This window comes from Neophocaena asiaeorientalis, unplaced genomic scaffold (genome assembly GCF_003031525.2).
Source record: "Neophocaena asiaeorientalis asiaeorientalis breed wild unplaced genomic scaffold, Neophocaena_asiaeorientalis_V1.1 scaffold409, whole genome shotgun sequence".
Taxonomy (NCBI): domain Eukaryota; kingdom Metazoa; phylum Chordata; class Mammalia; order Artiodactyla; family Phocoenidae; genus Neophocaena; species Neophocaena asiaeorientalis.
In genome coordinates this window covers 448,836-474,963 of record NW_020175208.1, presented here as the reverse complement: position 1 = coordinate 474,963, position 26,128 = coordinate 448,836, and the positions used below count along the sequence as shown (strand labels likewise).

The window sequence follows — 26,128 nt, the reverse complement described above, 5'->3', positions numbered from 1 at the left end:
TTCCTAGGCTACTTTATTTTTTACTTTGTTATTGTTCTTTTTTTTTCATTTTATTTATTTGTTTTTGCCACCCCAGGCGGCTTGTGGGAACTTAGTTCACGAGCCTGGGGTCAGGCCAAAGATCCTGTGGTGGGAGGTCTGAGTCTGAACCACTGGACTAACAGAGAACCTCAGACACCACGGAATATTCATCCAAGTGAGGTCTCACGGAGTTCCTCATCTCAGCACCAAGACCCAGCTCTACCCAATAGCCTACAAACTCCAGGGCTGGAAGCCTCAGGCCAAACAACCAGTAAGACAGGAACACAATTCCACTCATAAAAAAAAAAAAAAAATATATATATATGTCACAGATGAAGGAGCAAGGTAAAAACCTACAAGACCAAATAAATGAAGAGGAAATAGGCAATCTACCTGAAAAAGAATTCAGAGTAATGATAGTAAAGATGATCCAGAATCTCAGAAATAGAATGGAGGCACTGATAGAGAAAATACAAGAAATGTTTAACAAAGATCTAGAAGAACTAAGGAACAAACAAACAAAGATGAACAACACAATAACAGAAATGGAAAATACACTAGAAGGAATCAAAAACACAATAACTGAAACAGAACAAATAAGTGAGCTGGAGGACAAAATGGTGAAAATAAGATCAGAATAAAGAAAAAAGAATGAAAAGAATTGAAGACAAACTCAGAGACCTCTGGGACAACACTAAAAACACCAACATTCAAATTATAGGGGTCCCAGAAGAAGAAGAGAAAAAGAAAGGGTCTGAGAAAATATTTGAAGAGATTATAGTTGAAAACTTCCCTAACATGGGAAAGGAAATAGTCACCCAAGTCCAGAAAGCACAGAGAGTCCCATACAGGATAAACCCTAGGAAAAACACACCAAGACACATATTAATCAAACTAACAAAAATTAAATTCAAAGATAAAATATTAAAAGCAGCAAGGGAGGGCTTCCCTGGTGGCGCAGTGGTTGGGAGTCTGCCTGCCAATGCAGAGGACACGGGTTCGTGCCCTGGTCCAGGAAGAGCCCACATGCCGCAGAGCGGCTGGGCCCATGAGCCATGGCCGCTGAGCCTGCGCGTCCGGAGCCTGTGCTTTGCAATGGGAGAGGCCACAACAGTGAGTAGGCCCGCGTACCGAAAAAAAAAAAAAAAAAAAAGCAGCAAGGGAAAAACAAAAAACAACGTTACAAAGTAATCCCCATAAGGTTATCAGCTGATTTTCAGCGGAAGCTCTGCTGGCCATAAGGGAGTGGCAGGATATACTTAAACTGATGGAAGAGAAAAACCTACAACCAAGATTACTCTACCCAGCAAGGATCTCATTCAGATTTGATGGAGAAATCAAAAGCTTTTCAGACAAGCAAAAGCTAAGAGAATTCAGCACCACCAAACCAGCTCTACAACAAATGCTAAAGAAACTACTCTAAGCAGGAAACACAAGAGAAGAAAAGGACCTATAAAAACAAACCCAGAACAATTAAGAAAATGGTCATAGGAACATACACATCAATAATTACCTTAAACGTGAATAGATTAAATGCTCCAACCAAAAGACATAGACTGGCTGAATGGATACAAAAACAAGACCCATATATATGCTGTCTACAAGAGACCCACTTCAGACCTAGGGACACATACAGACTGAAAGTGAGGGGATGGAAAAAGATATTCCATGCAAATGGAAATCAAAAGAAAGCTGAAGTAGCAATACTCATATCAGATAAAATAGGCTTTAAAATAAAGAATGTTACAAGACACAAGGAAGGACACTACATAATGATCAAGGGATCAATCTAAGAAGAAGATATAACAATTATAAATATATATGCACCCACATAAGGGCACCACAATACATAAGGCAACTGCTAACAGCTATAAAAGAGGAAACTGACAGTAACACAATAATAGTGGAGGACTTTAACACCTCACTTACACCAATGGACAGATCATCCAAACAGAAAATTAATAAGGAAACAGAAGCTTTAAATGACACAATAGACCAGATAGATTTAATTGATATTTATAGGACATTCCATGCAAAAACAGCAGATTACCTTTCTTCTCAAGTGCACATGGAACATTCTACAGGACAGATCACATCTAGGGTCATAAATCAAGCCTCAGTAAATTTTTAAGAAAACTGAAATCATATCAAGCATCTTTACTGACCACAAGGCTCTGAGATTAGAAATGAATTACAGGGAAAAAAATGTAAAAACCACAAACACATGGAGGCTAAACAATAAGTTGCTAAATAACCAAGAGATCACTGAACAAATCAAAGAGGAGGGGCTTCCCTGGTGGCGCAGTGGTTGAGAGTCCGCCTGCCGATGCAGGGGACACGGGATCGTGGCCCGGTCCGGGAAGATCCCACATGCCGCAGAGCGGCTGGGCCCATGAGCCATGGCCGCTGAGCCTGCGCGTCCGGAGCCTGTGCTCCGCAACGGGAGAGGCCACAACAGTGAGAGGCCCGCGTACCGCAAAAACAAAAAAAAAAAATCAAAGAGGAAATCAAAAAATACCTAGAGACAAATGACAATGAAAACACGATGATCCAAAACCTGTGGGATGCAGCAAAAGCAGTTCTAAGAGGGAAGTTTATAGCTATACAAGCCTGCCTCAAGAAACAAGAAGAATCTCAAATAAACAATCTAACCTTACACCTAAAGGAACTAGAGAAAGAAGAACAAACAAAACCCAAAGATAGCAGAAGGAAAGAAATCATAAAGATCAGAGCAGAAATAAATGAAATAGAAACAAAGAACACAATAGCAAAGATCAATAAAACTAAAAGCTGGTTCTTTGAGAAGATAATCAAAATTGATAAACCATTAGCCAGACTCATCAAGAAAAAGAGGGAGAGGACTCAAATCAATAAAATTAGAAGTGGAAAAGGAGAAGTTACAAGAGACACCACAGAAATATAAAGCATCCTAAGAGGCTACTACAAGCAACTCTATGCCAATAAAATGGACAGCCTGGAAGAAATGGACAAATTCTTAGAAAGGTATAACCTCCCAGGACTGAACCAGGAAGAAATAGAAAATATGAACAGACCAATCACAAGTAATGAAACTGAAACTGTGATTAACAATCTTCTAGCAAACAAAAATCCAGGACCAGATGGCTTCACAGGTGAATGCTATCAAACATTTAGAGAAGGACTAACAACCATCCTTCTCAAACTCTTCCAAAAAACTGCAGAGGAAGGAATACTCCCACACTCATTCTATGAGGCCACCATTACCCTGATACCAAAACCAGACAAAGATACTACAAAAAATGAAAATTACAGACCAATATCACTGATGAATATAGATGCAAAAATCCTCAACAAAATACTAGCAAACAGAATCCAACAACACATTAAAAGGATCATACACCATGATCAAGTGGGATTTATCCCAGGGATGCAAGGATTTTTCAATATACGCAAATCAAGCAATGTGATACACCATATTAAGAAATTGAAGAAAAAAAACCCATATGATCACCTCAATAGATGCAGAAAAAGCTTTTGACAAAATTCAACACCCATTTGTCACTATGGAGAACAGTATGGAAGTTGTTTAAAAAACTAAAAATTGAATTACCATATGATCCAGCAATCCCATTACTGGGCATATACCCAGAGAAAACCATAACTGAAAAAGACACATGCACCCCAATGTTCATTGCAGCACTATTTACAATAGCCAGGTCATGGAAGCAACCTAAACGCCCATCGACAGACTAATGGATAAAGAAGATGTGGTAAATATGTACAATGGAATGTTACTCAGCCATAAAAAGGAACGAAATTCGGTCCTTAGTAGAGACGTGGATGGATCTAGAGACTGTCATACAGAGTGAAGTAAGTCAGAAAGAGAAAAACAAATATCGTATATTAACACATATATGTGGAACCTAGAGAAATGGTACAGATGAACTGGTTTGCAGGGCAGAAATTGAGATACAGATGTAGCAAACAAACATATGGACACCACGGGGGGTAAGTGGCAGGGTGGTGGTGGTGGTGGTGTCATGAATTGAGCTGTTGGGATTGACATGTATACACTTATGTGTATAAAACTGATGACTAGGGCTTCCCTGGTGGCGCAGTGGTTGAGAGTCCGCCTGCCGATGCAGGGGACGCGGGTTCGTGCCCCGGTCCGGGAGGATCCCACATGCCGTGGAGCGGCTAGGCCCGTGAGCCATGGCAGCTGGGCCTGCGCATCCGGAGCCTGTGCTCCGAAACGGGAGAGGCCACAACAGCGAGAGGCCCGCGTACTGCAAAAACAAAACAAAACAAAACAAAAAAACAAAAAAAACCTGATGTCTAATAAGAAAAAATAATGCAAACCATATATGGTTTTTATACAATTTAAATAAAAACTCTGATTTGTAAAGGAATATTATACAGCTTTTGAGGACAGGGGTCGGAATGCTTTTTAAATGTAATTAACCTAAAATAAGCCAGGCAGAGGAAGACTAATACTGCATAGAATCACTTATATGTGAAATCTTAAAAAAAAAAATAAAATTAAAAAAAAAAAAAAAAAAAAAAAAAAGTCAAAGGCTAGAAACAGAGCAGAAAAGTGGTTGCCCGGTTGGGGGGTGGGGGAAATAAGGAGAGGTTGGTAATAGGGTACAAAGTTTCAGTTATAAGATGAATAAGGTCTGAGGATATAATGAAAAACATGGCAACTGTAGTGATAACACTGTATTGTATAATTGAAATTTGCCGAAAGAGTAGAACTTAAATGCTCTTACCTCCCCCCAAAAAGGATAAATACGTGATGTGATGGATGTGTTGATTAACCAGATGGGTGGAATCCTTTCACAATGTACACATACATCATATCACCTCGAAGTACATTTTAAACGTCTTGTAATTTTATGTCAAATATACCTCAATAAAGCTGAAAAAAAAAAAAATCTTCCAACAAACAAAAGTCCAGGACCAGATGGCTTCTCAGGCAAATTCTATCAAACAGTTAGAGAAGAGCTAACACTGATCCTTCTCAAACTCTTCCAAAATATTGCAGAGGGAGAAACACTCCCAAATTCATTCTACAAAGCCACCATCAACCTTATACCAAAACCAGAAAAAGATATCACAAAAAAAGACAATTATAGACCAATATCACTGATGAACATAGATGCAAAAATCCTGAACAAAATACTAGTAAACAGAATCCAACAGCACGTTAAAAGGATCATACACCATGATCAAGTGGAATTTATACCAGGGACGCAATGATTCTTCAATATATGCAAATCAATCAATGATACACCACATTAACAAATTAAGGAATAAGAATCATATGATCATCTCAATAGATACAGAAAAAGCTTTTGACAAAATTCAACACCCACTTATGATAAAAACTCTCCAGAAAATGAGCATAGAGGGAACCTACCTCAACATAATAAAGGCCATATATGACAAACCCACAGCAAGCATCATACTCAATGGTGAAAACTGAAAGCATTTCCACTAAGATGAGGAAAAAGACAAGGATGTCCACTCTCGCCACTCTTATTCAACATAGTTTTCGAAGTCCTAGCCACAGCAATCAGAGAATAAAAAGAAATAAAAGGAATACAAATTGGAAAAGAAGTAAAACTGTCACTGTTTGTTGATGACATGATACTATACATAGAAAATCCTAAAGATGTCACCAGAAAACTACTAGAACTAATCAGTGAATTTTGTAAGGTTGCAGGATACAAAATTAATGCACAGAAATCTCTGGCATTCCTATAAACCAACAACGAAAAATCAGAAAGAGAAATTAAGGAAACACTCCCATTTACCACTGCAACAAAAAGAATAAAATACCCAGGAATAAACCTGCCTAAGGAGACAAAAGACTTGTACTCAGAAAACTATAAAACACTGATGAAAGAAATCAGAGATGACATACAGCTGGAGAAATATACCATGTTCTTGGATTGGAAGAATCAATATTGTGAAAATGACTATACTACCCAGAGCAATCTACAGAGTGAATGCAATCCCTATCAAACTAGCAATGGCATTCATTCTTCACAGAATTAGAACAAGATATCTTACAATTCGTATGGAAACACAAAAGACCCTGAATAGCCAAAGCAATCTTCAGAACAGAAAATGGAGTTGGAGGAATCAGGCTCCCCAACTTCAAACTATACTACAAAGCTACAGTAATCAAGACAGTATGGAACTGGCACAAAAACAGAAATATAGATCAATGGTACAGGATAGAGTGCCCAAAGATAAACCCACGCACATATGGGCATCAAATTTATGACAAAGGAGGCAAGAACATACAATGGAGAAAAGACAGCCTCTTCAATAAGTAGTGCTGGGAAAACTGGACAGCTACATGTCAAAGAATGAAATTAGAACACTACCTAACACCATACACAAAAATAAATTCCAAATAGATTAAAGACTTAAATGTAAGGCCAGACACTATAAAACTCTTAGAGGAAAACATAGGAAAAACACTTTTTGACATAAACCACACCAAGATCTTCTTGGACCCACCCCCTAGAGTAATGGAAATAAAAACAAAAATAAACAAATGGGACCTAATGAAACTTCAAAGCTTTTGCACAGCAAAGGAAACCATAAACAAGACAAAAAGACAACCCTCAAAATGGGAGAAAATATTTGCAAATGAAACAACAGATAAAGGATTAATCTCCAAAATATACAAAGAGCTCATGGAGCTCAATATCAGAAAAAACAAACAATCCAGTTAAAAAATGGGCAGAAGACCTAAGTAGACATCACCAAGGAAGATATACAGATGGCCAAGAGGCACATGAAAAGCTGCTCAATATCACTAATCATTAGAGAAATGCAAATCAAAATTACAATGAGGTATCACCTCACGGTGGTCAGAATGACCATTATCAAAAAAGTTAGAAACAATAAATGCTGAAAAAGGTGTGATGAAAAGGGAACCCTCCTGCACTGTTGGTGAGAATGTAAATTGATATAACCACTATGGAAAACAGTATGAAGGTTCCTTAAAAAACTAAAAATAGCACTACCATATGACTCACAATCCCACTACTGGGCATATACTCTGAGAAAACCATAATTCAAAAAGAGGCATGTACCACAATGTTCACTGCAGCACTATTTACAATAGCCAGGACATGGAAGCAACCTAAATGTCCATCGACAGATGAATGGATAAAGAAGATGTGGCACATATATACAATGGAATATTACTCAGCCATGAAAAGAAATGAAATTGAATTATTTGTAGTGAGGTGGATGGACCTAGAGACTGTTATACAGAGGGAAATAAGTCAGAAAGAGAAAAACAAATACCATATGCTAACACATATATATGGAATCTTAAAAAAATATAGTACTGATGAACCTAGCTGCAGGGCAGGAATAAAGAAATAGACATAGAAAATGGACTTGAGAACATGGGGTGGGAGGGCAAAGCTGGGGCAAAGTGAGAGTAGCAGTGACTGGACATATACACTACTGAATGTAAAACAGTTGGCTGGTGGGAAACAGCAGCGTAGCACAGGGAGACTGGCTCGGTGCTTTGCGATGACCTAGAGGGGTAGGATAGGGAGGATGGGAGGGAGGCTCAAGAGGGAGGGGATACAGGGACATGTGTATGCATATGGCTGAGTCCCTCTGTTGTGCAACAGAAACTAACACAGTATTGTGAAGCAATTATACTCCAATAAAGATCTATTAAGAAAAGAAAGTTAGAAAAATCTTAAAGCTTCTTAATATTTCACAGTCTTACCTAAAATTAACAAAAAACAAATGTCTGCCCTGGAATACAGACTGTGGGGAGTCAGGACAGTTCTTTCCACCATGGGCTGGACCACTGGATTCAATGTCCCTGTGAACCAAGTTTCTACGAAACAGGAAAGGGTCTAATCAATTCTACACCTTGGGTTTCCCAGACATCCAGTGACCAAGGGCAGAACTCACTCTTGTGCCATAAGATGACTCACTACTGTCCAGGAGGAACAAAATAAAGACCTATAACAAGATTACAAAATACCAAAGCCTGTCCCTTTCCCCTGGGCAGCAGATTCTAGTTGCTGGTCAAATTGTTATAGCCTATTTATTTAAAAGACACCGTGTCAGTGCTGTCTTTGCCCACCTCGTTCACCTCTTGGTCTCTTCTACATCAGGGGTCCCCAACCCCTGGGCCATGGACTGGTACAGGTCCATGGCCTGCTAGGAACCGGGCCGGACAACAGGAGGTGAGCGGCGGGCAGGCGGGTGAGCGAGCGAAGCTTCATCTGTATGTACAGCAGCTCCCCTTCACTCGCATTATTGCCTGAGCTCCGCCTCCTGTCAGATCAGTGGCAGCATTAGATTCTCATAGGAGCGCGAACCCTACTGTGAACTGTGCATGCGAGGGATCTAGGTTACACTCTCCTTATGAGAATTTAATGCCTGATGATCTGAGGTGGAGATGAGGCAGTGATGCTAGCACTGGGGAGTGGGTGCAAATACAGATTATTAGCAGAGGTTTGACTGCACAGGGACCATAATAAATCAATTACTTGCAGACTCATATCAAAACCCTATCAGTGAGTGGCAAGTGAAAACAAGCTCAGGGCTCCCACTGATTCTGCATTATGGTGAGTTGTATAATTATTTCATTCTATATTACAATGTAATAATAATTGAAATAAAGGGCACAATAAAGTAATGTGCTTGAATCATCCCGAAACCATCCCCCCCAACCCGTGGTCCGTGGAAAAACTGTCTTCCACAAAACCGGTCCCTGGTGCCAAAAAGGTTGGGGACCGCTGCTCTACATCATCCAGATCAAATACCCCCATTCTGGATATATAATGCCCACTTTCTTGTCTGTGATTTCTCTATGGGCAAGAGTATCAAAAACATTCACTGGAGGAACTCTAAACTCTCCTTTTGGCTTCTAAAATTTCTATTCTTTTCTATCACCATAACTTGGTTTAATCCTTCCATAGTTCCACAAGTAACTAAACCTACGGTTCACATATGCCAACTAGACAATTTATCCTAAAAACAACAACAACAACAACCCGCCCACCAACATCTGGATTTATATTTTAGGGCCACCTGAGCCCTCTCAATCCCCTAGGTGTTAACCTCTTCTTGGATGAGTGCTTTCAGCAGAAAGGGAATCAAGAAGTCCTGGCAGGTATAACTTGGAAATCATAAAATAAACTCCCAGGGTGTAAAAAACCATCATTTCCAGCTGTTCTTCTAACAAATGCTCTAAGTATTTTAAATTGAGTGAGAAGCCAAGAGGACAGGGAAACAACCCAGAAATTAGGACGAGTGGGACACTGCCCCCACTTCTAGACTGAAGGAACAAAGGGAGGAAGCAGAGATAACTGAACCCAAAGGCTGAGATCAGTTGCAGAAGCTGAAAGAGGCAGGTCTGGCCAAACGGAACTGGAATAATGAAGGAGATACTAACCAGGTCAGAGAGAGAGAAATTCCTTGGCTTCTTCCTTCCTCCTCCCCTACAATCTTGCCAGAATTCTTCCTGTCCAAAACCAGCCAGAGGCCAGCTGACACCAGAGCTTGGGAAATGTGGCCTGCAGAGTTCTGCCCTTCCACCATACAAAGCAAAGCAGGAGATCCATCTGACAGCAAACTAGTCAAAGACCAGCACAGGAACACTACAGGACTGCAAAATTTACCATGACTTGAGATATCAAAGGGGAGTGAGGGCCAGCTACTGATGAGGGGCAAACACAGGGATCAGAGCCCTGTCAAGTTAGACAGAGCTGGCCAGGAAGCGAGACCTAGAAGCTCAAGCTAGGACAGCCTCCGGTGTGGACCCAGTCACATGACCATGGCTTACCCAACAGGACCTCTTGCCTCCATTTGGGCAAAGCTATGGGCATCTCAGGGTTGGCAGGCAGGATGGATGGCAAGCAGACTAGAAGGGATACAGGAGAACACAGTTACAGGTGACAATGTACAGATGAGGCTCTGGAGGGATATACCCTGGAAAATGATAGGGATCACTGTCTAGAAGGGCCTGGGGGGAGTGGGTAGTCAAAGGGGACTGTAGCCTTATCTATGTTGTATCTCTCCTTTTTAAAGGGGAGAATATGGAATTTTACGTACAATTTAAAAATACTTTTTTTAAGAAGGAAGAAATGAACAGGCAAAAGTACAGTTCTTCCTCCAGCATGGGAAGGAAGATGAAGGAGAGTTAAGAAGACTTTGGAGGTTAAGAAGGGAAGGAAGCTGGGGCAGCTGATTGTCTGCCCTCCCAATGAGAGAGAAGTACCAATTCCCCAGGAATGACCAGCTTTCTCTCCCTTTCATCATAAAACAAAACTTTATATTTGAAACCAATTCAGCTTCTAATTAAGAGCAACCATGGTTACTGCTTCTGAAAAAAATTGCTATTTTCAGAGAGTGCTGTGGTTTCTGTGGAGTAGATTCAACACTTTATTTCCAAGAAATGAGAAACACAACATTTAATTTTGTTTAGCAAGTTTAATAACTCACTATTATTACAGGTTGGGGATCAAAATGAAGCAAATACTTCAGGGTAAAAAATCTAAATGACAGTAACTAGACCCAAAACAGAAGACCTCTGGGAATGTGAGGCAGATAAATCAGGCAGTTTCCAATCAAAATACTGGACTAGCAACTCAATGTCCCTTTCAAATTACATCTGAGAGGATAAGCCCTGGAAATCTACTCTCTACTTTCAGATGCTCCAGAGATTAGAAAATCTGAAATCTAAATGCCATGCGATGCATTCTCTGGGCACTTCATAAACACTTGTTGACTGACTGGCCAACTGAAAGCTGATGAAACGTATATTATGGTTCACTTGCTAAGAACTCCCCTCACTTCCTGATATTTGTGGGTAACTGCATTATGATCATGCAGCTGCCAGACACATAGCCTCAATTTCCTTCCTCCTCCACAGGAAATAGCAAAAAGGCCCAAGCGGAAAACACTACTTGGGCAGTGCCCTGCGGTGTTTTGCCTGAGACAAATTACTCAAGGTCCAACTCTGTGAGGGGGACTTGGCAGCTTGATGCTTTAATTGCCCCGCTTCTGGCCCAGAAGGTGCTGAGGAGACCAGCTGAGGTGGGAGGTGGGTAATTTTATTTTCTAACCATCTGTGCACACAACATATGAAAACACAACAAAATCACCATATGGTGCTAAACTTTAAATATGTCATCAGACATTGTATGAGTTTAAGAAGAAACCAAATGGCACTGTGGTCTTTTCTGACTCCTAAAAGAGAATAATTTATCTCTGGCTTCAAGTGGTCCCCGCTTAAACATCCAAACCTCAGGACTACCGTATTACTGCTATTATTAATTGGGTTACACTGGAAAATTGCATTATGGTTTTTAGAGTTTTCTCATTGATCATTGCACATGAACCCTGCAACAAATCTGTGAGGTAGGAGGCGGGTGGGAGGCCACTGCCACTGACTAAAGTCACAGATTCCTGATCAACTCATCACCCCCAAACCACCTCCCTCTCCACTTGCCAAGTCCACATGTAATTTACTTGTATGCCCAAGGCCTGGCCAACTTTGTGACTTTAGGTTTCCCCAAGAGAACTGTGATGATCATGGCCTCAGGCACATCTCCACTGACTACAACAAGAACATGGGGGACCCCAATGATCTGCTTACACTCTTGTCTCATTTCTCTCCTTTGCTGCTACAGGAGGAAACCAAAGTAAAAGCAACCTTGAACTTTCCAAATCATCATTCTTGTCCATTCTCAAACCCAAATTACAATCTGTGGTCTGGCGGGCTCACAAAATACAAGGACAAACCACAGGCTGGGAGAAGACATTTGCACTGTATTTAACTAACAAAGAATCAATAATCCAGACCATATAAAGAACTATATGAGGGACTTACCTGGTGGCGCAGTGGTTAAGAATCCACCTGCCAATGCAGGGGACACGGGATCGATCCCTGGTCCGGGAAGATCCCACACGCCGCAGAGCAACTAAGCCCACGAGCCACAACTACTGAAGCCCACGTGCCCTAGAGCCTGTACGCCCTACAGCCCGTGCGCCACAACTACTGAAGCCCACGTGCTGCAACCACTGAAGCCTGTGAGCCTAGAGCCCGTGCTCTGCAGCAAGAGAAGCCACCACAATGAGAAGCCCGCACACAGCAATGAAGAGTAGCCCCTGCTCACCTCAACTAGAGAAAGCCCGTGAACAGCAACTGAGACCCCCTCCCAAAAAAAAAAAGAACTATATGAACGGTAAGAACAATATGAAAAAGACAAACAACCCAAGAGGAACTTGGCAAATAATGTGAGCAAGCCAATCAGAGAAGAGGAAACTTAAATAGATAAAAAATAGCTTCACTAGGACACAACTCAGGAAAATGTAAACTGAAAACACAATTAGATGCCATTTCCCATATATCAAATTGACAAAGATTTAAAAGCCTAACATTAGTAAGTATTGTCAGGGATGTAGGGCTATACGAAATGCCATTTATTTCTGGTAGGAATATAAATTGGCACCAACATTTTGGAAAGCAATTTGGCAAGACATATTTATGCTGAGGAGTGTACACTCTATGACCCAGCAATGCCACTTCTCCCACAGGCTAACAGTCAGGTGCAAGGATGTTCATTGGAACAAAAATCTAAAACAACCTAAAACTCTATCAATGTGAAAATAGATAATTAAATATTGTCATAATGATACAGCACTTAATGGATGAACTATAAGCACTTATAATGGATGAACTATAAACTATTGTGTATTTTGAACTGACTCAAAATACACAATACTATACACAAGTGTGTATGTATCCATAAACAATACATAGAATAAAAGCATGAAAACATGAAGGCAAAGGATAGACACTAGTTTTTTTTTTAACTGAAGGACTGGAATCTGATTGTGGAGAGGCACAACTGTATCTGCAACATAGAAGAAAAAAAGCTGAGATTAACAAGATTAAATGGTAATATCTATTATATCAGGATGGCGGGTCTGAGTATTTAGAATAATGTTCTCTGTACTCCTGTGTTGGAAATGTTTATAATTTTTTAAAGTATCATATTTAAACTAAAGAGTATAGAGCCTACCTAGGGAAAGTGGATAGAGAAAAAAAAGAGAAGGCAGTCTAGAACAGAATCTGAGGTAGGGTAGACAAATCCCTCGAAAAACACAAATTAAAACTGACACAGAAAAAAAAAAAAAATCAGAAGATCTGAATAGCCTTATATCCATTAAAGAAATAGAACTGTAATTTTAAAACTTCCCACAAAGAAAGCTCTAGGTCAAGATACCATCACTGGTGAATGTTACTGAACAATAAAGAAAGAAATAACACTAATAATACACAACACATTCAGAAAGTGGGAAGAAGGGAACACTTCCTAGCTTGTTTTATGAGGCTAGCATAAGCCTGATATTAAATACAAAGATATTACAAGAAAAGTAAATTACAGGTCAGTGTCTTTCAGGCACATAGGGATATTGACAAATGAATACAGCAATATATACATTCTAAAAAGTACATCATGACCAAATGAAATTTGTCCTAGGAACACACGTTGGTTTAATATTTTTAAAAAATCAATCAACATAATACATCACATTAACAGATTAAAGGAGAAAAACCATGTATTGTCTCAATAGATGCAGAAAAGGCATATAACAAAACTGAATACCCATTCATGATAAAAATTCTGAGCAAACTAGGAATACAGGAATAACCTTACTGCACTGCACTCTGCTTTACTGTACTTCATAGATACTGTGCTTTTTACAAATTGAAGGTTTGTGGCAACCCTTCGTTGAGCAAGTCTATTGGCACCATTTTTCCAACAGCATTATTTTTTAATAAGGTGTGTACATTTTTTTAAAGACATAATGCTATCGCACACAACAAACCACAATATAATGTAAACATTACTTTTATATGCACTGGGACCAAAAAATTCCTGTGACTCACTTTATTGCGATATCCACTTTATTGCAGTGGTCTGGAACAAAGCCCACACAATCTCTGAGGTCTGCCTTTAAAGCAGAACTTTCCAACCTGATAAGAGTATGCAAAGATGGAGCGGAGCAGGAAAACCTTGTGGAGTAAACTGGGAGGAAGAAACCAAGTTGCAGCAAAAAAACCTGGAGAGTGGGTCTCATGCCAAGAGCACAGTCTTTCACAGAGGGGGAAATGGTCTACTGTATTACATGCCACTGAGATGAGACAGGATGACAGAGACACATCCAGGGAGGTCACTGGTGGCCTTGAACAGAGCAGACTTGGTGCAAAGGTCACTCTACTTTTTACTTCTCATCTACTGTTCTTATGTGCCTTAGAATGACTTCCATATCTCCATTCAAGAATTAAGCAGGGCTTCCCTGGTGGCACAGTGGTTGAGAATCTGCCTGCCAATGCAGGGGACACAGGTTTGAGCCCTGGTCTGGGAAGATCCCATAGTCTGTGCTCTAGAGCCCGCGAACCACAACTACTGAAGCCCGCATGCCTGGAGGCTGTGCTCTGCAACAAGAGAAACCACCGCAATGAGAAGCCCGTGCACCGCAACAAAGAGTAGCCCCCACTCTCTGCAACTAGAGAAAGCCCACGTGCAACAACAAAGTCCCAGTGCAGCCAAAAATAAATAAATTAATTTTTTAAAATAATAGTAATAATAAAAAAAGAATTAAGCAAATCAGGGACTTCCCAGGTGGTGCAGTGGATAAGACTCCGTGCTCCCAATACAGGGGACCTGGGTTCAATCCCTGGTCAGGGAACTAGATCCCACATGCATGCTGCAACTAAGAGTTCGCATGCCACAACTAAGGAGCCCACGTGCTGCAACTAAGGAGCTGGCGAGCTGCAACTAAGAAGCCCACCTGCCACAACTAAGGAGACCACGTGCTACAACTAAAGAGCCGGTGAGCCACAACTAAGGAGACTAGCTGCCACAACTAAGGAGCTCACCTGCTGCAACTAAGACCCAGCACAACCAAATAAATAAATAAATCTTAAAAAAAAAAAGAATTAAGCAAATCTACCAACAAATTAACAAATTATAGAAAAGGGCAAGCTTACTGAATTTTTCCTAGGCCTACTGACTGATTTTGAACCTAAGACTCCAATACTACTATATAATACAGTAGAAAGGCTGGTGTTTGGAAAAGCTGGTGCCCAAGGACTATGTACCGAATGAATTAATCAATACACATGTCAGACCTTGCTATTGCAGAGCAGATATTCCTTCCCTCCTTAGAGTAAGGATCACTGAACCTGACCTGAATCCCAATCCCTGGGACTAGTCCTGACATTGCGAAAGAAGGATTTTAAAACAACAGGAAGCTCAACAGGCTTTCACACTGTTGACCATTACAGAGATTTGCTTCTTTTTTGCCATTACCACTTAGAAATGGCTGGACAAGTTTTCACCATATTTGACAGTTATTTGGGGGATGATCTGACTTAAATATGGGCTATGAAAATTAACAAGAAATTAAGTTCAAGAGAGCCTGGAGGATACCCGCCCCCCTCCAAGATAGCTTATCATCTTAAAGAGAGCAACTGAAACTGAGGAACAGAGGGAACCCTAGGTGCCTGCTGGTCACAATGACTAAGATACCATAAACCAAAAAACAAAGAGTGGTTTCAGGAACCAACCGAGTCACAGGATAGATAATACAAATAGCAGGATATGATTTGCAGTCTAGTTGCTTCTCAGAAGGCAACTCCATGCAGCAGGCCCCAAGCAGAAGAGAGCAGATTCATTTATTAAATGAATTAGATTTCATTTCATTTATTAAATGACTTCCCAGAGTAAGTCAGATTAGTATAAATAATAATCAGGGCTACCACTTATTAAGGGACCATTATGTGCCAGACACATGTACTATCTCGTTTAACCCACACAATGACCCAGGAGGGGAAAATAATTATTATTATATTATTATCCCTATTTTAAAGACAAGGAGAGTGGGATTCACAGACATTAAATGACTTGTGCAGGGTCACTCAGTGAGAAAGTGGTACAATGGGGTTCAAACCTGGGTTGCCCAGTCCCTGGGTCCAGCGTGACCTTGGGCTTCAGTTACTGTAAGGGACTCCATTTTGTCTTTTGGGCCTAAGCTGCCTACAAGGGTCCCACTATCTCTGGGCCTGGGGTTCTGCCTTGAGCCTTCTCTGTAACGTCTCATCCACCCAAGGGAATTAGAGTCCCACCTACACCACCTCAACCACTTATCCGCTAATGTACCATAAATGTACAGTTTTGCTGTAAAAGTTTAATATTCAGCAACTGGCCTGTACTCACTAATTTTCCAAAATAAGTTGGCCTAAGTAAAAAAAAAAAAAAAAGATAAATCTAATTGAAGAAACACAGATATTATACTTCATGACAAGAGTCAATTTATTCTGCACCACCTCTTTCTAATAAACATTGCAGAAGTGATGGAAAGCAGTATCTGGGAAAAATAATACCTCGCATAGCCCAGGGAGACATCCCTTGTAGAAGGCAAATCTCTGAGTCTGACAGTAAAAGTCATTAACTCTACAAGTGACAAAGAGACACTGTACCCTGACTTCCTTTTTAGGAATACTTCTTGCTGTCAATGTCAGTTCAGCACAAATTTTCAAACCAATTATGACAATGGATTCATGTACCTTTCTAAAAGAAAATCTTGATAAAGGACTGGGAGGGGGCAGATACCCTTTATATAGACCCTGAGAGGTTAATAATAGCAACAGCCAGTGGCAGTGCCAGTAAATGTTTAACAATCAACTCTCTGGCAGAAAAAGCCCTGATTTGTAGGCTTTGCTAATTTCCATGATGTAAATACTCCCACCATGGTGGAGTTCATGCTACTAAGGTGACAAATAATTAACATGAAGTTGGGCAGACATGCCCACAGCTCTCAGGAACTGGGACAAGCAGGCTCCAGCCCTCCACTGGCGATGCTAATATTTACTGGTTACGTACTTATGTGCCAGCTATGTGCTAAGTGCTTCATAGTCATCCTCTTTCAATCCCTGTAACAGTCCAATGGGCAGGTACTATTTTATCCCCATTTTACAGATGAGAGAAAACTAGGTATTAGAGACGTTAATTTAGTAATTAGTCAAAAGTCGAACAGCTACTAAGTGTTAAGGGCTAGCATTCAAATGCTGGCCATCTGGTTCAATGGTCCATGCTCTCAGCCCCTCTTTGATCCTGCCTCTCTCTGTAAGGTGTTAAAGAAGCTGCTATGATCATTGCCACCTCATCTTACAGATGACGTGTTGGTAAAGAGTACAGCGCAGGCTCTGGGGTAATTGGCAGTGGGGTGAAGGCGTCTACCAACATCAGACATGCAAGGGTTCGTCTACTCCTCTCCCAAGAAATTTCGCCTTGTCCTTCAAGGACAGATGCTCCCTCTTTAGCAGAGCCTTCCCCAACTCCCGCAGAGCTGTTACTCCCCACATATTTTTTTGTTAGGAAAATTTTACTTTTTCCATCATAAAATAAATACATGCTCATTAGAGAATACAGAAAATATCAAATACAAGGAGAAAAATCTCTTGTGGTCCCACTTCCTACTCACAGGCTTTCATACTGTTGACCATTACAGAGATTCGCTTCTTTTTTGCCATTACCACTTAGAAATGGCTGGACAAGTTTTCACCATATTTGGCAGTTATTTGGGGGATGATCTGACTTAAATATGGGCTATGAAAATTAACAAGAAATTAAGTTCAAGAGAGCCTGGAGGATACCCGCCCCCCTCCAAGATAGCTTATCATCTTAAAGAGAGCAACTGAAACTGAGGAACAGAGGGAACCCTGTTCCTCATTTCTACTATTGGATTCATTCCCTTGTTCAATGTTTGTCTATTTATGCATGTCAGCCCCACTGTACTGTGAACTCCTCCTGAGGAGATATCATGTGGTACCCACATCTGTAACCTCCTTCCACTGCATCCACACCCCACCTCCCTCCCTAGCACAACATCCAACACACGGCTGCCCCTCAATTAATCTGGATGCTTTATTATGTCCTCCAATTCATGAGAGGAAACCCTGAGCTTTTCACGTTTATCTTCAAAGCTGTCCTAATCTTAACTAAGATTGGTTTTCTTCCTTTGTCCTACATTCTTATTGTCCTGAGTCAGGCAGGAAAGTGCTATTCCAGCAGGCATCTTGCCTTACCTGCATCCCTCTCATCTTCTGGAAGCGTGCAATGGTGTCGCTGATGGTGTACACACGCACGTGGCCCATGTGCAGCTTGCCAGAAGGATAAGGGAACATGGAAAGCACGTAAAACTTGGGCTTTGATTTCTAGGAAAGAATGACAAAAAATGACAATGAGTATTTATTAAGCATTCACGGGGAAACCTGCATGCACATAATATTTTGGCATTTTACTCAAGGTAATAATTTAACATTTTTAAAAGTTTTCTTTTTAAAAAACCGTTCCCATAAGGTAAACTGACAAAAATGCCTAATACCAAACTTCAAAGCCCTGGCTTAACCTAAAGAATGTCCAAAATAATGCCAAACAACCTCAAAGTCCTATTACCCATATGTATTTTTAAATCTGTCTTTTTCTCTTTTAAAAGCTTCTCTTTTAGGACAGCTATCTAGGTCTTAAAGAACTATATGTTTTTCCAAATGAAGCTCTGACACATATGTCCATATAATTCAAGGAAACAATAGTGAATCACAGAGATGTGACATGTCTAAAAATGGAGCCCCTCCCTAAATTCCCTGTAGCTGCATGCAGACTTGGATTGAACAGTACGAGCAGGGTCCTCAGGCACCGGTTCAGGTCCCGGGTTTCTCTGCTGTATTGTGAGCTTATCTTTCAACAGAAAAAGTTGAAATGGTAAGGTAATGAGAAAATTTTAGCTATTTCCCAGGCGGTGATCTACAGGCAGCCTCAGGCCAGGGTTACATAACTCTCCAACTTCCAAAGACGCAGCTTCATCACGAGAAACAGAAAAAAGGTAAATGCGTTGGAACAGAATGAACACAGGGCAGGAGGTCCTCACTGGAACACTGACTTTTGGCACCTTAGTTCTTCCACAGTAAAATGGTGAATGCTGTCACGAGTTTGTGCACATGAGGGGACAAGGCTCCACAGGAAAGGTGGTATCATTTAATTGATTCCTTACTGGGGACCTATTGTTCAAGGGCAAGGACCATGTTTTAATCATCCCTCCCCCCCAACCCCACCTTCCTGGCCGCCCACCTCCCAGTTTAATAAATGTTGGATAAATGTTTGTCGGCCTTTGTGCTCTGAAGCCTGGTAACAGGCCTCTGCAGAGCACTTATTACTGAAGGGCACTTTTCCCAGCACACTTCACCAATCCTGTCCAGGTGACAGGAATGTTCCCCCTCTCCAACCTTAAATCCTCCCATGGGGGAGAAGGGGTGCCTCTGAAGAAAGCAAGAGAACAGGTAACTGCTTCTGCTTAGTCACTAAGGGTCTGGACTGTCTGATGTTATCATTACTTTTGTGCCACCTTCTATTTTTCTCTTTCTGTCCTTACTCCCTTCCGTGAGCTCTACTAGAGTTCTTTAAGGCTTTGCTTCTTCAAAATGAATGAAAACAAATGCAAGACAGAATATTCATAACCACTCTTTTGGGTATGTGTGTGGACTGGGGAGGTATTTTTTGGTAAGTATTTGCATGACTGATAATTGACAGCCAACTGTAATCAGGGGAACAGAAGAAACCAGAAATCAGATTCTTTCCAAATCTCATTCGACCCCTTGCTTTACACTTCCTTCAGCAAAGAAGTTAAACAAATCTTTAGCAGGGCCACTAAAGGGTGGCAAAACAGACCAGAGTGGCACTTTTCTCTGTACTGCCCATCTTCTGGAACTTACCAACTGAGTGGTAAGTAAAGGTGCCTGAAGGAAGAGAAGGGAAAAGTGAATAAATAAGAAGTTTGGATAATACATAAACTTGGAAATCTGGAATACTGAAGTGACAGCTGCTGTTGATTTCTAGAAACGGATGGAAAGCCCCACGTTGATCATGCACTTTAATGTGGATCCATAACTCTTAGGAAAACCTCAGGAGCATGAGAGAGGACTTGAGATTCAGGAGTTAGTGGGGACTCAGGACTTTCCTTCTTTAAGAAGGCAAGTGACAGACAATCCTCTCAGCTTGTAAACAAATCCCTCAAAGGAAGTACAAGACCTCGTTCTGATACTTGGTGCAGAATCGGAAATAAGCAGACTACCCACTCGATTCAAACATTACTCATTGCAATGGATTTGGCCTACTGCCTTTCCTTTGGGAATTTTTAGGGACATGGGAAAACAGCTGTTACAGAGTTCTTTGGGACCTGAAAAAAACAATAAAATCCTTGATATAAACTATTTCTAGTTTTTCATTTTAAAGTTTTTACATTAAACCTATTTTTTATTATAATCATTTTGTTTTTATTATAGTGACATATATTTTAAAATGTTTATTTAACAATGTTGCCCCAAACATTTTCCACATATAGCTTCTTCATTAACATATCCATTTTGTATGTCTATCCAACAAAGATTAAATTTATAGCAAAATCAAGGGATTCATTACATACTAGCTAAGCAGAACTACAAAACTGAGTTTACAGAATATATATAGAAAAGTATTGGGCTTCCCTGGTAGCACAGTGGTTAAGAATCCACCTGCCAATGCAGGGGACACAGGTTAGAGCCCTGGTCCGGGAAGATCCCACATGCCACAGAACAACTAAGCCCACGTGCCACAACTACTAAGCTTGCGCTCTAGAGCCCGTGAGCCACAACTACTGAGCCCGTGCACCACAACTACTGAAGCCCACGCGCCTAAAGCCCACCTCCGCAACAAGAGAAGCCACCTCGATAAGCGGCCCGCGCACCCCAACGAAGAGTAGCCCCTGCTCGAAGCAACTAGAGAAAGTCCGCATGCAGCAATGAAGACCCAACACAGCCAAAAATAAATAAATAAATAAATTTTTTTAAAAAGAAAAGTATTGCTAGCAAAACTCTTTACTATTCACGAATATTTTTATTTATTGCAGAAAAGGTATTCAGCTTATTGCCTGCCCCTGCCTTTTGCTTTTCTGTGTGAATTAAGTCATTTTCCTCTGTGACAATGAAATGAGTTCTATCTCTGGGAGTGGAAAGAAGGAATTATGGGAGTTTATAGTATAATTGAGTAGGAATCTGATTGAAAGGGAAATTTTCATAATTATATAAAAGTGTAAGAATTTAAGCCTTTAAAAGAAATTAAGATTGGAAGCGATAGAAAAAGGACGGTTTTTATAAGTGGGTCCTATTATTTTTGTCAGCTTCTAACATCAGGAGAAAGATAACTTCTGCCTCTTTATAGATCATGCTCTGAAGCTGTTCGCTGAGTCTAGAGGATGGAGGGGGAAGGACCACTCAATAGGAGCCTGCAGCCTGGGATCTGGTCGAGCTTTGACACTAGCTGTGAGACCTTAGGCAAATTCCTTTGTCTTTCTGGCCTCAGTTTACAATCTGTAAATCAAAGGCAAGGCAAAAGAAGGTTCCTGGTGAAAGCATGAGTTTAGAAATCAAACGTGTCTGGGTTTGAGTCCTGGGCTCTGCCACAAGTGAGTTGTGCATCTCAACAAGTTACCAAACCTCCCTCTGAGCCTGTTTTCTTACCCCCAAAATGAGGATAATATTACTCACCCCCAGGGTTGATTCAGGATTTAAATGAGATAATCAATGGAAAGATGGTGGCTGACATAGTAAAATGCTCATTAAATGGAAGTTCTTTTTATAACAATGATTATGATGATGATGGCAAAATATTCAGCATCTAGAAGCTCATTCAGGTGGATTTCAAATGTAGCTAATACCAGAGGGAGGTTGATTATAGATTCTTCAAAATCCACCAGCATCTAGTCATATTCTCATTCCTGACAAAGACACACCACACACTTTTATCCTCTTTCAGTTTATAAAATGGGTTCAGTCATATTTTCTCATTTGATTTTCAAAGCAATCCTGTGAGATAAACAATGCAAAGAATCTGAGGATCAAAGAGGTTAAACGATGCTGATGAGATCGCACTGATTTGGGGGCAGAGCCAGTATTACTGCTCAGGCTCCCGATCCAGTGCTCTCTCCACTTTGCCGTTCCCTGATTCAAACCCTCATAGAATGCCACCAGGGGATCACCCAAAATGTCCCTCAAGCTATTTACCCAACTAGTGAAACACAGTTTATTTTGATCCATTTAAGTTTTTACACAACCATACGCTTAAGGATGCAATGTCACAAGAAGAAAAAGCTACAACTTCAAAATGTCTGGAAGTGACTAAATTTAAACCAAAAGAAAAAAAGCTAATTTTATGCTCCTCATTGAGAATTAAACTGCTCCCTAAGGTCTGCTTCCAAAATACATTTAGTTACATTAGTCTGGTCATGTTGCCACAAAGAATTTTCACTTCCTAATGAGGTAAAAGTCAAGCTGTTATTGTATAATTATGCAATATATTTAAACCTTGCTTTTTATCATTTCACGTGTTACACACTACATCTCTTTAAATACCAGATTTTCTTTGTAACTAATGCCGAAAACCATCCTTCAGTTTAATACAAATAGCTACCCACCCTCATTGTTCATAATGATCAATCTCATAGAAAGAATGAGTCTGATAAGAGTGGAGAATCAGGAAAGGCGATTCAAGCAGTGTCATCTTGTGCAGATATATATCTACTCAACTGCTTGCCTTTGGCCTAATCTCTTTAATTAAACATAAAGGGTCAGCATTATTTTACTGGTAACTATTATGAAAGGATGGTCAGAATTTAAGAGTAAAACTCTATTTTATAGTACTGTGCTCTGATCAGATTCAACATTTCATTCAACAAATCACATCTTCCATTTGTCATTTTGACCAATATCGAGAGGTAAGGGTTAATGCATGCAAGACTGATCCCCAGCAGGTTGGCCTCCCAGAGAAGGAGCTGGCCTCCAGCAGAGAACTCCATGGAAAGTGGCTACAGCCAAGTGCTTAAGACAATTAATTCAGGTAGAGCGCTGAGCTGGTGCAGACAGACCAAAAGCCAAGGGTCCCCTAACTTATATAGCTGCAACCATGAGGTTGGACCCCAGTCCCAGATCACATCTGGGAAGGGCTGGTACCTCCCAAGCCATGATGGCAGAATAGGGCTGGAGGCCAGCGTCATGGGAGGGGAGAGGGAGGTACTTCTCAGAATATGCAGGAGCTTAAAAGTTCCACAGCCGAGGGGCCCAGGTGCCTCTCCTAGCGTCTCCTATCTGACCCTGCTGGATCCCTGTGTGCTGCCCCACCATGCAGTGGACCACAGAGGACCTGACATCTGCTGTGGCTCCTGTCTTGATGAGCTTCCCCAGTAAATGCTGCTCCAGAATGCCCAGTGTGGCACCATTTGCATGCACCTTATTTGTATGTGCACCACACTGAAACTCCTCCAAGCACCAAGTCGGTCTCCTCCCAGGTACCCCTCACAAGCATCCTGGGAAGCCGGTGAGCACTACTATTAACAATGCCCATTTTAGATAAAAAAAGTTGAAGCCCAGAGAGATTCAGAAATTTGGCTCAATGTCACATACTCAATAACTTATTTGAATTCAGGCAGTCTCACCCCAGTCCAAGCTCTTAGTCCCTCTTCTCTACACTTTCAGCGTCTCTTAGAATACTCATGGGACTTCCTTGGTGGCGCAGTGGATAAGACTTCAAGTTCCCAGTGCAGGGGGCCCGGGTTCGATCCCTGTTCAGGGAACTAGATCCCACATACATGCAGCAACTAAGAGCTTGCATGCCACAACTAAGGAGCCTACCTGCTGCAACTAAGACCTGGTGCAACCAAAAAAAAAAAAAGATATATATATATATATATATATATATAAAAGAATACTCACATCAGCTTCTGAAATTTTGGAGGCCTGTTCTTTTATTCGTTGATGCCACCATTTCTCCACATCCTTTCTTGTCTGCAGCGTATACTCTTTGGTCCACTTTCCCGTGGCACTGTAAATACCTCTGGAACATCCTGGAATCACTCTCCTTCCCCATTTGATGACATCTGGACCATCATTTAGCTGCCTTTTCAGAAGAGAGGCATATAAACTCAGCCTCTGCCAAGAAGGAGCCATTCTTCAAAAGGAGGGAAGGCCCTGAAAGAGAGGGCAGAAAGCACACGTGTGAGCCGCCCAGAACCTCCCCGAGCTCATCCTTCCGTTCAGCACAGCCAGCGCTCCCCGCCTGTCCACATGCTTTCCTCTTATTCTGATGACTTCTTCCCCTGAAAAGAATACTTCAGAAGTACAATTGAGCTAAACACAAACTTCTTAATTGGAAAATATTAAACGTGTTCGATGCTCCCAAACAGCAAGATACAAAAGCCCCATAGGAACAAAAGGAGACCACCACCTGGGCCAGCTCCTGCTGCAACCTCACAGCTTGCTTGCTTGGGAAGCAGCAGAGCCACCTCCGGCCCTCGCCTTTAGGCCAGCCTAGGGTCTGTACAGGAGGCTTTAATTCCCATTGTCCAGGCTTCAGAAGAGCTCTAAGCACATCTGGGCTTGGCCTGAGGCTCAAGTATCAGAAGAGATCTGAACACAGGTCTCCCAGGAAGATCGGAGACTCTGAGCTAAGATTAGCGTTCTTCATACATACTATAAGCTAAGTATACTCAGTAGGCTGAGCCAGGAAATAACCATTATTTAGAAGACTGCTCATTCATTTAGTTCTTCATTCACCTACTAAATATTTATTGAGTGTCACTAGGTCCACACACTATTCTAGGCACTGGGGATAGAGCAGTGAACAAAAACAAAGTCCCTTCTTTCATGGCACTTACATACTAGTAGAGAAAAGCAGATAAGAAACAAACAAATATGTATATAACATGTGGAACAGTGATGAGTGTTATGGTTTTCTGGAATACAACCCACAGGTTGGGGCCCACTAAGACATCTAGCTGTGAATCAAAATTCAACTTTAATGTTTCATTGGTTTCCTCCAAAGTGAATTCCAGAAATGACCTCATAGAAGTTTCATGTTTTATCACTGTGTTAAAGCCTAAGGTGACAGTTCATCAAATATTTAAGATTTATGACTAAATAGCCTAAAATTTCTGCCTTCCTGCATAACAGCATTAGCTATAGTGCAGAAACAGACAAAAACAGACCTTTCAAAACCAGAGAGAAATGAAGGAAGAAACTGGCACTCTGAGCTGGCATTAATTTTTTGTTTTGTTTTGATTTGAATTTTATTTTATTATTATTTTTTATACCGCAGGTTCTTATTAGTTATCTGTTTTATACATATTAGTGTATATATGTCAATCCCAATCTCCCAGTTCATCACCTCCCCCCACCCCCTGCTTTCCCCCCTTGGTGTCCATACGTTTGTTCTCTACATCTGTGTCTCTACTTCTAAGCTGGCATTAATTCTTGATCCTCTCAAAATTTTTGTTTCGATGCTGGTTAGCCATTGTGAAAAAAGAAATACCAAAGAGTGCAGACAGATCACCAATATGAACAATATGAAGGAAGGAATCTTAATGTCACTTAAAATTCTAATCCTGTCTCTATAACTTACTTATACTATGCACCAAATTATAAAAAACGTATAACAACATTCCCTGTCTACATAACAATAAGCTTTCTAAAAATGTTTACATAATACCTGGCTCGCTAATAACCTTTCCTGTACATAAACCAATGGTATAGAGTAGAGAATTCTGAAATGGATCTGGGTATTTTAAAGAACTTAAAGTTCATAAAGCAAAAAGCACAAATAGATTAGAAAGTGATAGACTATTCAGTGAATGGGGGGCCGATTCAAATTAGAGCCCCACCTCAAACCAAAAAGCAGAGTAAATCCCACATAGATTAAAGAATTTTTAAAAATACCATAAAACAAGAAAAAACATAGATGAGTATGTACTAATTCTGTAAAAGGTGCAGGATGTTCTGTCCTAAGCATAAAAGCAATGGAAGATTTCATAAAGGAAAATATTAACAAAACTCTCTAAAAAATGTAAAATACCTGCATATCAAAACCACCACGAACAAAATCAGAAAGCAAACAAGCTGAGAGAAAACTGCCAAAACTACAACAAAAGATTACCCTTCTCTATAAAGAGTTCACATATGAGAAGAGAAAGAGTA

The 26,128-nt window shown here is 40.7% G+C and overlaps 1 protein-coding gene across 4 annotated transcripts in view; it reads right to left on the bottom strand.

The window, feature by feature from the left end:
- Window positions 1-26,128, bottom strand: part of LARS2 (leucyl-tRNA synthetase 2, mitochondrial) — a 272,119-nt gene that overhangs the window by 136,541 nt on the left and 109,450 nt on the right. For all 4 annotated transcript variants that reach the window (XM_024765316.1, XM_024765317.1, XM_024765314.1 and 1 more), the window contains 2 exons: window positions 23,873-24,127; window positions 18,161-18,289 (listed from right to left, as the gene is read on the bottom strand). In XM_024765316.1, the coding sequence (XP_024621084.1) occupies window positions 18,161-18,289; window positions 23,873-24,106 (363 nt within the window). In that variant the 5' untranslated portion in view covers window positions 24,107-24,127. The remainder of the gene's footprint in view (window positions 1-18,160; window positions 18,290-23,872; window positions 24,128-26,128) is intronic.